Source organism: Telmatherina bonti (genome assembly GCF_933228915.1).
Source record: "Telmatherina bonti genome assembly, chromosome: 12".
NCBI lineage: Eukaryota > Metazoa > Chordata > Actinopteri > Atheriniformes > Telmatherinidae > Telmatherina > Telmatherina bonti.
Window position 1 is genome coordinate 28,346,253 of NC_136610.1, and position 12,483 is coordinate 28,358,735.

The following is a 12,483-nucleotide window of genomic DNA, read 5'->3' on the forward strand; positions in this document are numbered from 1 at the left end:
CTCTGATTCGTCCATAATTGTGGAACTACAAATATAAGTATAAGTAAGAAAGTAAGTAAGTAAATGTTTATTCTTATAGCACATTTCAAAATAAAAATCATAAAATGCTTCACAGTGAAACACAAAACAACACAAACAAATAAAACTAAGTAAAAGCCAGTTTTAAAAGATGTGCTTTCAGCTGCTGTTTTAAAAGAGAGCTTGATACCCACAATAAAGTACATCACCAAAGATAGAAATCCCAAAACACATTTATTAGGAAAAGTTAAAATAATTGCAGTGATGGTACCTTTTTATCACATGATAAATTGCTGGTTATAAAAGTGTTATCAATACTCAATAGTTTGAAAGCTACTTACAGTGTCTAAACATTGTATAAAACATGTAAAAATTCCAAACTACACCTTTTTGTGAGCAGCTTCAGTGACTGTTTTCAAAGTCAAAGTAAGTTTCTCTGCTTAGTTTATTTAAATCACACTTAAAGAGCTCAATAAAAAATAAAATAAAATAAAATTTAGATGATCTCCAACAGATTTCAGACAATAAGGAAGTACTGCTCCTCTCAGTTTCCTCCTTTCTTCGCTGGAATAATTGCTGAGTATCCCAGAGTTTTACAGCTCTTGTAGTGACTCAGCACCTCTGTAACGTATCCCTCCATTGGTCAGCCACCTGTACAGGTAGGAAGGCAGTTTTTCAGTGTAGTAGAGGCTACTGTTGTATCTAAAGTGGCATCTATAACATAATCCTTTGAATGAACAAGGCAAACACTGTGAACACTCACATGGTTAGACTGGCCTTTTTCTGTTTCATCCCTGTGAAGAGAACTGCTGATTAAATGAAGGAATCACATTTTATTGGGTTTCAATATGAGGCAGTTCTGCAGGGGAAACACTTACGTGAAAGCTGCCAAATGACCACAGCACTGGTAAACACCACCAGTACCACTGGCACAACGATGGCAGCTGGGTGAACACCACGACTGTCCTCAGTAGGCGCCTAGCAGAGAAAATATATGTGCAACTAAAGATTACCTCTTTCAACTAGTACTCTAATAAGATAAGAAATAAGGTAATATTATAAAGTTGAAATTTTGGCTCAGATATTGATACCTTATATCCAAACTTTTGATGAGGGCTAGTCCCAATTTAATACTTACAACCGTTTCAGTTGAAATTGTTGCTATGAGGCTGTCCCCGTGATGAACTGTGAGGCCCGCCCGTTTGAGGAATAAAGTAGAAGAAGGTTTTAAAGCTATTCATAAAACAGCTTAAAAAACTAAAAGATAGCACCTAACAAACACTGAGAAGTGTTTACTTAAGGCACTGTTTGTATGTCAATGAAACAGTTGGTTAATGAAGAGCACAGTAAGAAGAATATACTAAAAATATTATTCTCGTTTTTTTTTTATAGATAAATTTATTATTATTCTCAAACCATAACTTTCACTTTGGTCCATCTGATGAGTTCACCTTGTAAAAACCTAATAGTTTAGTACTATATCTTGTTCCTTTGTCTTGTTTAATTAAAAAATTTTGATTTAGTTAAGTTGTTACAAGTTACATTTTTTAATCAGAATAATAGATTACAGTTTCATGAATCAGTGCTTTACTGTAAACATCCATTCACAGTCCTGCTCTGCGCGTTAAAAAAGAAACAGTAACACGCAACTGAGACAGAAAGATAAGAAAGCAACACCTGATTCTCCAGTGGTGATTGTGAGGACATTGCTTGCTTTACTGGTTCCCAGACTGTTCTTGGCAAACATGCGGATGTTGTATGTTGAAGGATTTATCTCTATTATTGTGGCCTCTGTCTGGTTAGGGCCAAAGTCGACAATATTCATTGTGTAATCCCATGAGGCTGTAAAGAAAAAAACCATAATGTCACCAAACATTAGATGGATTAACTATGTAATCCTTTTATTGGAGTTGTCTCTTACCATTGGCTGCTTTGTACTCTAAGTAGTAGCCAGTGATGGGGCTGTCGCCTTCAAACCCCGGAGTCCAGATGAGAGAAAATGTATTGTCTCTCACCTCCTTGACTTCAACTACTGGTGGATCTGGGGGCACTGGGAGTGAACCAGCCACACATCCAGAAAGTTGAGTTTTATTAACTTATAGCAAGTTAACATTTTATGATTATAAGCGAACATGTTTCATTTCAACTGAAGGTAACCATGTAGCAGTGGATCTTAAATGGGATGCTTAAACTGTTTTTTTAATGTCCTCGTGTTTTGTGTTGGTGGTGAACAGTATAAGTCAGAATTAAATCTGTAAACACAGACTTGTTTTTCCTGTAAGATTTCACAAGAAGCCTGCATGTAAAAAACAAAGTACCTGATGTAATACTTGTGGGGCTTGTTGGTGTGGTTCCTTCCCAGTATGTGGATGCAGAAGTGGTCTCAGCTGTTGATGCTGTATAAATTTAGGACCAAGCAGAAAAGTTATTCCTACCTAAAATAACTTATTTATTCATGAGCAATTCTCCATAAATAATCCAACAATTCACTTTAACCAGCCGGGTAACACTGACCTGAAGTGAGACTTGGGTGTTGCGTCCACATTGTAGTAGCTGTGGAAGAAACACTTGCAGCCTCTGTTGTTTTTTTAACTTAAAATACAGCAAAATATACCAAAATGAGATCAAAATAACTATTTCAGGGTTTTGTTTTTAGTTCTTGTGTTTGACAGTTTACCTTCTTCAAGAGTAGAGCATAGAGGTGCGGTCGAGGCGGGTCCTATTCCTGCACTTGTTTTGGCCTGTACAAGCACGCCGTACTTGGTGGATGGCTTCAAGTTCGTCAGAAGGACACTTTCTAGTTCCCCTGTGACTGAGACGCTGAGGTGTTGCCACCGCTGAAACTGTTCACCCACAGGATCATACTCTCTGTAGCTAATGCTGTAACTTCGCAGAACTCCATTTCTGAGATCAGCCTTCGGAGGCTGGTCAAGACAGGACAACAGGTGTCAACAAATATCATATATTGCTGAATATTGTTGATTTATGCTGTTAAAATTCTTCTAACTTTACCTTCCAAGATACTCTGATACTTTGAGAACTGAGAGCTTGAAGTTGCATATCGACAGGTGGACCCTCCGGTGCTGCAAGGAAGTCAAACTTCTCTCACTTAAAATTTGAAGTTTCCTTTGAGCTCATCATAATTTTGATAATGTCTAAATAATGTGCTGCATAATCTACCTGCTTCTTTTGTAGTTAGTGTCAGGACATTGCTGGAATCACTCATTCCCACACTGTTGACAGCAAACATGCGAATGTTGTAGGTCTTGGATGGACGCAAATCCACTAAAGTCACCTGAGTCAGCTGAGGTTGCGACACATCAGTTCTTATAGCGGTATCCCAGAACGCTGTGCAAAAGGAATTATAGATAAGATCCAGACTGCATCACCCATAATATACATTTTCAAAGTTGTTTAACGTGCAAAATTTTGAGGTTGACAGGCATAATTTACTTGTGCTTACCATATTTGTTTTTAAGATCAATTGTGTATCCTGTAATGGGTCTGCCGCCATTAAAAGCAGGAGTCCAGCGAATAGTGACAGTTCTTTCCTTTACCTCTCTTGCTTCTACCTTCAGGGGAGCTGGACGTGCTGAAAAGACAAGAAAACAGTTTATTTAGAACAAAAACATGTTGTGTTCTCAGATAGTGTCATTAAGTTTGTAATGTCTACTCGATTATTAAATATACAGTTTCCTTTTTTCTGGAAAAAATAAAACTATACTTAAAAAGTGTTTGAATGTGAGAATTTTCATACATTATTTATATTAGGATTTATCAAAAAATACTGTCAAAAGTACCTGCATTGACTGTGAGAGTCAGGTGGTGTTTCTGATCATTGAACCAGCCCGGTATGTCCACACGGCAACCATATGTGCCCGAGTCACCCTCCTCGACCTGTCTGATGGTCAGCGACACATCACCTTCGCCAAGATTACCCATGAGCAGGTACCGTTCTGACAGCCTGCTGATCACTGATGTCCCATCTGACTTGAGCACCTCGTTAGCACAGCCACTGTTGGGTATGGCCCCCCGACCCCAGCACACAGCCAGCCTACCATAATACTGAGCATCATAGCTGCAGCTTAAAGTAACATCTGTTCCCACTGTGGTAATTATGTGGTCTGCAGACACACAACCTGAAAATTCAATGGAAGATTTTAGGGAAAATCCACAAATGAATTATTAGGTAATATAAATAATCTAAATAAGTTTCTTACCGGTGAGCAGACTAAAGAGAAAAGTGACGTATCTGTTGTTCAGATGAATCATCTTAAAACTTTGATTTCTCTGTGGAAGTTGTTCATCTGCTAACCAACACCGAACTGACCACAATGTGGTTTCAGCTCTGAAATCTTTCCAAATCACATGCTGTCCTTGACGCTCACACACACATACACACACGCACATTCACACAGACACAGACACACACACACACACACACACACACATTCACACAGACAAACACACACAACTTCTGCTGGCACAAGAGGAATGCAGAAAAGTGTTGTTTCCTTTTGTGTGGTTTTGGTTCCTCCTATCAGAGAATTGTTTCATTTAAATGATTAGAGGGTATGAGGGTTATAAACACAACATCCTTACCTATGTTGTTATGTCAATCTTTATGTCTTAGTCTCAGTTGATATTGTGCTGCTCTTTATTGAAGCAAAGAAAGATGAAGATTGATCATTTTGATGATGATGTTTAACACTTCATACACTCAGGTGTAACACTAATAAGAATAGAAAGTGGGGTTTACTTGAGGGCCATGGACTTTTTTATACGTCTTCTGAGTGCAGTTGGGTCTGTTCAGTGTTGAGTGACTTAAAAAAAGAAGTTCCTCAATGTTCACTTCTCATGAAACATGTGCAAGGCACTGCTTAAGGTTTAAAAAGTTTCACAACACTGGGTGGTTTTCTTACTTGTCCTTATTCCTTTTTATTGTAAACATTTGTAAAACTGGAAGTTGAATAAAAACTAACTGTTGTTACATTATTGTAACAAGTAACAAAAAACAATAAAAGGATTTCTCAATATTAATATATTGTTGAATGTTAGCACAAAACCCTGATCCATCAGCCTGCTGCTCGATCCACAAGTAAATAAATAAATAATTGCATAAGTAAGTAAATAGATAAAATTGAGTAACTAGGTAAAAGGTAAAATGGAAAGATATAGATTTCCATCCTCTTTTCAAACGCAGCCCTGAGACCCTCAGGTAATCTGCTCCACAGGCGGGGCCACAATGATGGGACAAGGTTCTGCTGTAGGGTTTTGGGTCTGAAGTTTGGGGACAACTAAAAGTAAGTACCAGAGGACTTCATGGTCCGCGAGGACTCACAGAAAGAAACAAAACAGAAAAAAAATAGAAGTAAAAAGTATCAATCTAATGAAGGGAAATTCGTTTTTATGTCACAAGCGAAAATAAAATGAAGGACGGACAGACAGATATACAGATAAATAGAGTTGCGCTTCCTTTTTCCTTAAGCCGCTGAGAGGTGTTGGGTCCTATACAATCAGTGAAGCGCTTCTTCCCATAGGCCCGCAGAGGAGCTGGATCAAAGTTGTGTTTTCATGATTTATTTTCTCCATCTGCTGTCAGTGTCATAGCATAAAGCAAAAAGCAAAATGCAAAAAGCAAAAGCCAAAGCCAAAAAACAGTCAACAAAAATTATGGCTATGCAGCCTCTCCCAAAAACTATTTCCCCTGGTGAATGAGAATCTTTTAAAACTTTGCGTCACCCACATGCACTCACACCTAACCGTACCCAAACACATAAATGAACACCTGACCACAACCATGAAGTCACACACATAGTGCTCCCCAGACTATATGTCTTCTATACACCAGCCCCTAATTATTGACTTCTACAATAATTCAACAAACATGAAAATACAAGATATAGTTATTACATAACCAAAAATATACACAAATGGCATGAGAATATTAGAGTCTATGAAAATACAACATAGCAATCTTCTTTTTTCTGGTCACCATTTTGACCAATAGGCTCAAAGTCACTTCAGTCAATGGATGGTCACGCCGGTTCAAAGACAACAAAAAAAGTCACAAAGTTTCTAGAGGCACTGTCTGCCTCCATCAATAGACAGACCCTGGTAATAGGCCGGTCCAGACAGCTAGTCTTGGTTTTCATCTGGACCTGGCAGACTAATCCCTTTTTGTCAGGAAACGTCCAACATTCGTCCCATAATTCAAGAGTTTTGAGGAGCTGTGCTGTCCACAATGATCACAACATCTCCAGGAATGAGATTCCTCTTGACTCCAGCCCAACGCTGGCGCTCCTGCATCAGAGGCAAGTATTCTTTAGTCCAACGTTTCCAAAATAGGTCTGAGATATACTGAACTTGTCTCCATGTCCTCTTAGCAGAAACATCAGTCGATTGGAACACTCCTGGTGGTAGTGAAGGTAAGTTCTTTTGCAGCAGGTGATTAGGTGTTAAGGCCTCCAGGTTCATTTGAATCTGTGGATGCCCTAGAATTGAGCCTGCTGTTAACAATGGCTTCAGCCTCACAGAGCACAGTTTGAAGACCTTCCTTATCCAAATGTTGTACCTTGAAAGTAGAATTGAGCACTTTCTTGACAAATGAAACGAGCCTTTCCCACACTCCTCCATGATGGGCTCCTGTTGGTGGATTCAAAGTCCACTTGATGCCCTTCTGCAGCAGCAAGTTATTTTTCTGCATCTGATTCCATTGCTCAATCAACATTTTTAGCTCCCGTTCAGCTCCAATAAAGTTTGTCCCTTTATCAGAACGCAGCTCCTGCCCCTGTCCACTTTTGGCTATGAGGCGTCGAGAGAATTCCTCTGCGGGTAAGTGGCCTTTACTGAAGCACAATCTTAAATTTGAACATTTCCGATTGAATGCACCATACCACACCGAACACTCTCTCTACAGGTAAGGATGGCTGCTCAAAATCCAACTTCCTCCTCACTACACACAGATGCAAGGCAGTCATCCACATAGAAACAAAGCAGGATTTTATTAACCATCTCCTCCTTAAAAAGGTGTCCAAAATCCTCGGCACATTTCTTCAGTGCAAAATTGGCACATGCAGGGGATGAGGTTTCACCAAATGAAATGAAATGAAAAATACTTTATGAATCCCCAAAGTAAATTTCCCAAATCCCCAAATAAGTGTACCTTCATCCTGAACTCGACAGGTTCTTGGTCTAGCTCCCCCTGTGGCCCCTACATGGGTCAGCATCCTTTGGAGGGACTCACACCTGATGGAACATGGACTCGAGGTCTGCCATGATAACGACAGGCTCCTTTCTGAATCAACTCCTATCAGTGAGCTAGTAAGATCAGGGCCTTGAATTAGCTGCCCATTGAGTGATTTCCCTTTAAAGCTGGCACCACAATCAAACACCACTCTCAGCTTCCCTTTAGTTGGATGATGGAGGCCATGGTGTGGCACTCGCCATTAACCATTTCCCCAGGTGAAGGTGAATCTTAAAACTTTGCACCACCCACACGCACACACCTGACCACACCCATAAACAGACACCAAAGCGCACCCCAGACTTCATTTCTTCAAGATAGGATGACTCGAAGTTCACTTTTACACAAAAGTTAAACTGATTATGGACTGGTTTCAACTTCCAGTTTTCCAAATTACAAAGTGCTGTCCTCACACAAATCTCAGAGTCATTTGAGCAGAACATCTGTTCTTGGAGTTCCTCAACTCAGGGTTGTAAAATATTCTACTTAAATATTTTGGTTGAGATATTGTAAAGATTAAGAAGAAATGTGCTCAATGTTTTATTTAAATCATCACCTGAAATCATTAAATAAATAATTGTTTTGCATGAATACCAGAGGTTCCCTGGTATTAAGGAGAAGGAGAAAAGACAGTTTTCTTTATATGTTACAATATTTTTCTTTTTTAAGCTAAAGAGCTGTATGTAAACGCAAACAAAGAAACATGTTGACTAAGTCCCCTTCATTACATTTTCAGACAGTCTTGAAAATGTGTGTTAACTAAAGGTCTGATGGCTGTTTCACATTTCTAGACTGCTGAGTAAACATTCAAGTCTGCTGAGCAAAGAATAGCTCAGCTCAGAGCTTCCCCTTCAACAGCTCCCACAAAAGTGTTTTTATCCCTACAATATTTGATCAATGTCATTAAAATAAACACAATCTATATTCTATTATTCAGGACAAGCATTTGGTGCATTTATTCATGTTTGTTCTTGTGTTTATTCAGAAGTCTCTTTTAATATTACAAAAACACACATCTTAAATAGAAAAAATGCAATGTACAAGATCAGCAATTTAAAAAACACACAAAGTAAAACCGTTTTAGACCCACATTTTTTTTATTTAATTAATTTTCATCTCAAATAATTACAGTTGATTTGAATTATATCAGTCTATGATCATAATGTTAACAAAACAAGTTGAGAAAATTTCACTTACAGATCATTAAATTGGTCCAAAATGTCTTTTTATTCATTTAATCACTTGAGACTCTCTCTCTACAAGCAGAAGTTTTCAATATACAGTATGTTGGTGTAAATGAATAGCTCACATAAATCCCATTTTTAAAAGTTTCCCATTGATATCCAGTAGGTGGTGCTGTACCCACAGGTATAAACTTTAGTTTTTCTTTTCTTAACAGACACTTAGGAGAAAAATTAGAAAGCAAATTAATCAATCTACAGAATATTTCTTGCATCATTTGATGAGAATTTACCATCTTAATGTCATCTGAAAATGGAGCAACATAATTCGCTTTAGTGAGAAAGTGGGTCAGTTTTGCTCTCTTATATATTAGATCCTAAATAGCTGATGGAAAGAGAGTAAGACAGAAAGAGTGAGACAAAGAGAGAGAGAGACAAATAGATATATATAGAGAAACAGAGATACAACATGTCTGACAGCTACTTCCTTCTTTTATCCTCATTTAGTTATTGTGATGCTTTCATAAACATTCTCGGTGGCCAAGGTGTTGGGATGCTGAAGTGATTCCCTCGACAGAAAAGTTCTCCCTGCATTAAAGATATGCAATTAATAACCTCTTTTCAGTCTGAGGAAGGGAAAAACATTATAAAATATACTTAAAGATAGATGAGTCACAGACTTTAATGCACACTTACAAATGATGACGAGAATTAATATCACAGTGAGGCAGAAAATAGCTGCCATCCTGCCAATGTTTCCCACTCCCAGGAAAGCGTTAAACATGTCCTGCAACAAGAATGAGCCAATCATGAAATTCTGGGATAATTATGAAGGGCATATATTTTTTATATTTATGAATAAATAGTCTGATGTCATATTATTTTGAAATGTGTTTTAATATAGTAAAAAGTCTTTGAATTTTTTTATACCATTTTTTTTTCTTGAACTTTTTTCTATAAATCCTAAAAATGTAATAATAAAAAAAATAATAAACTAAAAGAAAATCCTGTAAAACCATATAATTCATCATCTGGATGCACCTAAAAACCAAAATCTGTTGATCATATCAATAAAAGACTGCCGTGGAGTTGTAGTTCTGTGGTTTTTACTGAGAAGTCAAGGGTTTTCCCAACTAAGGATATAACTTATTGCAGCTTTGTTTCATAATAAACTATAGACTGTATGTAATAAACTCCTTTATTTCCATGAGATTCAAAGAAAAGTATCATTTTTGTAACATTAGGAGTATCATTATCCCAACAATGTTTCCTTCAACATTTAATCACCTGATTGATCTCACTTTGAATTTTCTCCAATGTCACATCAATGATTCCCCAACTTTCCGGTACAGGTGTTGTCCATATTTCTGAAAGGAAGTAAAATTATAAGTTACTAACATCTATCAAATAAAGTTTAGATGTAAAAAAAAAAAAAAAAAAAAAATCTAATCCTTTTACTTTATCTATCAACTCACTAAAAAAAAAAAAAAAAAAAAGGTAATTGCAAACCTTCTGTCACGGCTGCAGAAAGAGAACAGTTCTCTGCAACTGGTTTGTCGAGAGGAGCTTCAAAATTCAAATGTCTGAATTAGTTCAACTTGAAAATATCACAAATTACAGCCTGCAAAAGTCTTACCTTCTTCCAGAACCAGACGTGTGTTGACTTTGTGGTCATTAAACAACCCAGGAATCTCAACCCTGCAGCCATATATGCCAGCATCACTCTTCTGAGCATTTAGGATAGTCAGGGAAAGTTCTCCCTCTGTCACCCGACCCAGCAGACGGTACCTGGGGGACTGTCGGTGAGACGCAGCCCCAACATACGAGGAGAGGATGGTATTGGAGCATTTGGACATGGGTACCATTCCTTGTCCCCAACAGAAACTGAGCACTCCATAAGTTTGGGCATCATACGTGCATGGCAAAGTTATGTTGTGCCCAATGAGACCAGTGATTTCAACGGTGCATGATGATGCTGTGAAAGGACAGCAATGAACCGGATCAAGCTGGACAACACACGTAACGTTTGCAGTTCAATCATGAACCCCTAACTGCACCTTCAAATACACACCCACACATACCCTTCAGCCAACAGGCACACTACAAATAGCAGAAAGCAAAAAAGCAAAAATATTGACTTACCTTGGATGAGGATCAAGAGGAAAAAATAAAGACCACGCATATGTGTAGGATATTGTATAACCATAGCCTGAAGAGAGAGACAATGAATATCTCCCCCACACACAATCCAGGTTAGATTTTGCAGTATTACTTTAAGGGTTTAACTTCCCTTTTCTAAAAAAATCAGGAAGGAAATCAGTCCTTGTCTTGTCCACATTTAAATTAGTGTGTGATGTAGATGTATTCAGTAAGAAACCGAGACCACAATCTGTTACATCTGCTCCTATTGACCCACTTTAAACAAAACCCATAAACATAAACATAACAAACATAACATCTGTAAATGCAACAAGCATTTACATGTGTGAAGGATGGCAAGTTTTAAATGTCAGAAGAGGATGAAACGGACTAATAGGAAACATGGTTGAGTAAGTGTTGTGTCTGATGCAATTTTCAAAAAAAAAAAAAAAAAAAAAGCTGCTTTCCTCTTTATTTATTTTTGTCTTGTTTGGTGATTGATGACCACAGTCAGTGGTGTCATTCTGGCCATCTCAGTTCTTTGGTAATTTAAACAGACATAATTCAGCAGAAATAGTCATATTATACACAGATCAGCCAATACATCGTGTGCAACATAGTTTTTTTCTTTATTATCTATTACATATTGATATATTTCTTCATATTGTTAAAGCCGTTTTTACGCAGCCAAAAGAGCTATAACCAGTCAAGTTGTACACAAACAACATCTGAGGATGTCCTGAAGTGTTTGGTATCGGGGCATTAGAATCAGATCCTCTTTGGGGTTGTTGAATGGGATTTACCTTGCTTCCCACACACAGCTTCTATGACAAAAAAATACCATCGAACAGAATGAAAATACTTCTCAAAACAAACCTAATGAGATTTATTCAGATATGGATAATGAAGAGAAAATAGTGATATGCTAAATAATAACATTATCTTTGGACATTGATAAATTTAAAGACGTGATGTAAACCAGTTTAATAATATATTTTTTACTTTATTTTTCTACTCGCAAAAAAAAGTAATTGTTCACCTTCTGTCACGGCTCTGGTTATCATGCTATTACTTCGATTTTGGTTCAGTGGACAACGTTTTGTCCTGTCCAACAACATCATTGTGAAAATGTTTTCAAACCTTCATTGCAGTCCATGAACAAGGTTGAGCAGGATGCCTTGTGTAGGCAGCATGTTTATTCCTGTAAGGAATAAGCAGCAAGGTCCTGGTCTACCATTTGGTAGAGTTAGGTTTGCAGTGACTTTGATTAATTTCTTTAAAAATTCCAGAAATAACCCAGCTTGAGACATTTCTACCAGCTGGTCTAGGTTTGTATATATATACAAACCTAGACCAGCTGGTAGAAATGTCTCAAGCTGGGTTGAGACATTTCAACCCAGCTTGTCTCTAGAGCCACGTTTCTGACTATATATATATATATATATATATATATATATATATATATATATATATATATATATATATAAAACAAAATGGAAAAACACAAACATTTTCTCTGGCCGTTGAATCAGATTCTGTCTCAGGTACGATTAGAATTTAGATATTTTTAGGCTCAAGATGTAGTATATTTGCTCAAATTTCCTTTATTTAACAGATGCTATAGCTTCCTGACCAGCTAGCCAAGTTTTGTTGAAAAAAAATTGAAAAACACTTTTGAGAATAACTAAATCTGATGTCGGGCTGCATGGTGGCATAGTGGTTAGCACTGTGGCCTCACAGGAAGAAGGTTCCTCCCACCGTCCATAGACATGCATGTTAGGTTAATTGGTTGTTCTAAATTGCCCTTAGGAGTGAGTGTGAGCTGTTTGTCTATGTGTGGCCCTGCGATTGACTGGTGAGCTGTCCAGGGTGTACCCTGCCTAAAGTAAAGTTAATGTC

The 12,483-nt window shown here is 37.6% G+C and overlaps 2 protein-coding genes across 2 annotated transcripts; both read right to left on the minus strand.

Moving 5' to 3' along the window:
* Nucleotides 1–554: 554 nt before the first annotated feature.
* On the minus strand, nt 555–4,034 carry LOC306763714 (cell adhesion molecule DSCAM-like). The gene is made up of 13 exons (XM_079250594.1): nt 3,819–4,034; nt 3,482–3,610; nt 3,199–3,366; nt 3,031–3,101; nt 2,696–2,942; nt 2,533–2,610; nt 2,337–2,414; nt 1,940–2,068; nt 1,696–1,860; nt 1,157–1,203; nt 897–996; nt 782–812; nt 555–669 (listed from the first exon to the last, which is right to left on the minus strand). Exons 1-13 carry the CDS (start codon nt 3,958–3,960, stop codon nt 612–614), a joined length of 1,443 nt encoding a protein of 480 aa, XP_079106720.1. The 5' UTR covers nt 3,961–4,034; the 3' UTR covers nt 555–611.
* Nucleotides 4,035–8,456: 4,422 nt separating this feature from the next.
* On the minus strand, nt 8,457–10,717 carry LOC306762956 (hepatitis A virus cellular receptor 1 homolog). Its single transcript, XM_079249611.1, has 6 exons — nt 10,588–10,717; nt 10,082–10,420; nt 9,955–10,011; nt 9,733–9,812; nt 9,142–9,232; nt 8,457–9,033 (listed from the first exon to the last, which is right to left on the minus strand). Exons 1-6 carry the CDS (start codon nt 10,649–10,651, stop codon nt 8,945–8,947), a joined length of 720 nt encoding a protein of 239 aa, XP_079105737.1. The 5' UTR covers nt 10,652–10,717; the 3' UTR covers nt 8,457–8,944.
* Between the last annotated feature and the right edge of the window lie 1,766 nt (nt 10,718–12,483).

Excerpts from the sequence above, each read along its gene's own strand:
- LOC306763714 (XM_079250594.1), bottom strand. The coding sequence starts at position 3,960 with ATGGGTAATCTTGGCGAAGGTGATGTGTCGCTGACCATCAGACAGGTC. Across the intron at positions 2,611-2,695 it reads ATGCTCTACTCTTGAAGAAG|TTAAAAAAACAACAGAGGCT; the intron begins GTAAACTGTCAA and ends CTGTATTTTAAG. Across the intron at positions 2,415-2,532 it reads ACACCCAAGTCTCACTTCAG|CATCAACAGCTGAGACCACT; the intron begins GTCAGTGTTACC and ends AAATTTATACAG.
- LOC306762956 (XM_079249611.1), bottom strand. The coding sequence starts at position 10,651 with ATGGTTATACAATATCCTACACATATGCGTGGTCTTTATTTTTTCCTC. Across the intron at positions 10,012-10,081 it reads ACGTCTGGTTCTGGAAGAAG|CTCCTCTCGACAAACCAGTT; the intron begins GTAAGACTTTTG and ends TGAATTTTGAAG. Across the intron at positions 9,813-9,954 it reads TTCTGCAGCCGTGACAGAAG|AAATATGGACAACACCTGTA; the intron begins GTTTGCAATTAC and ends ACTTCCTTTCAG.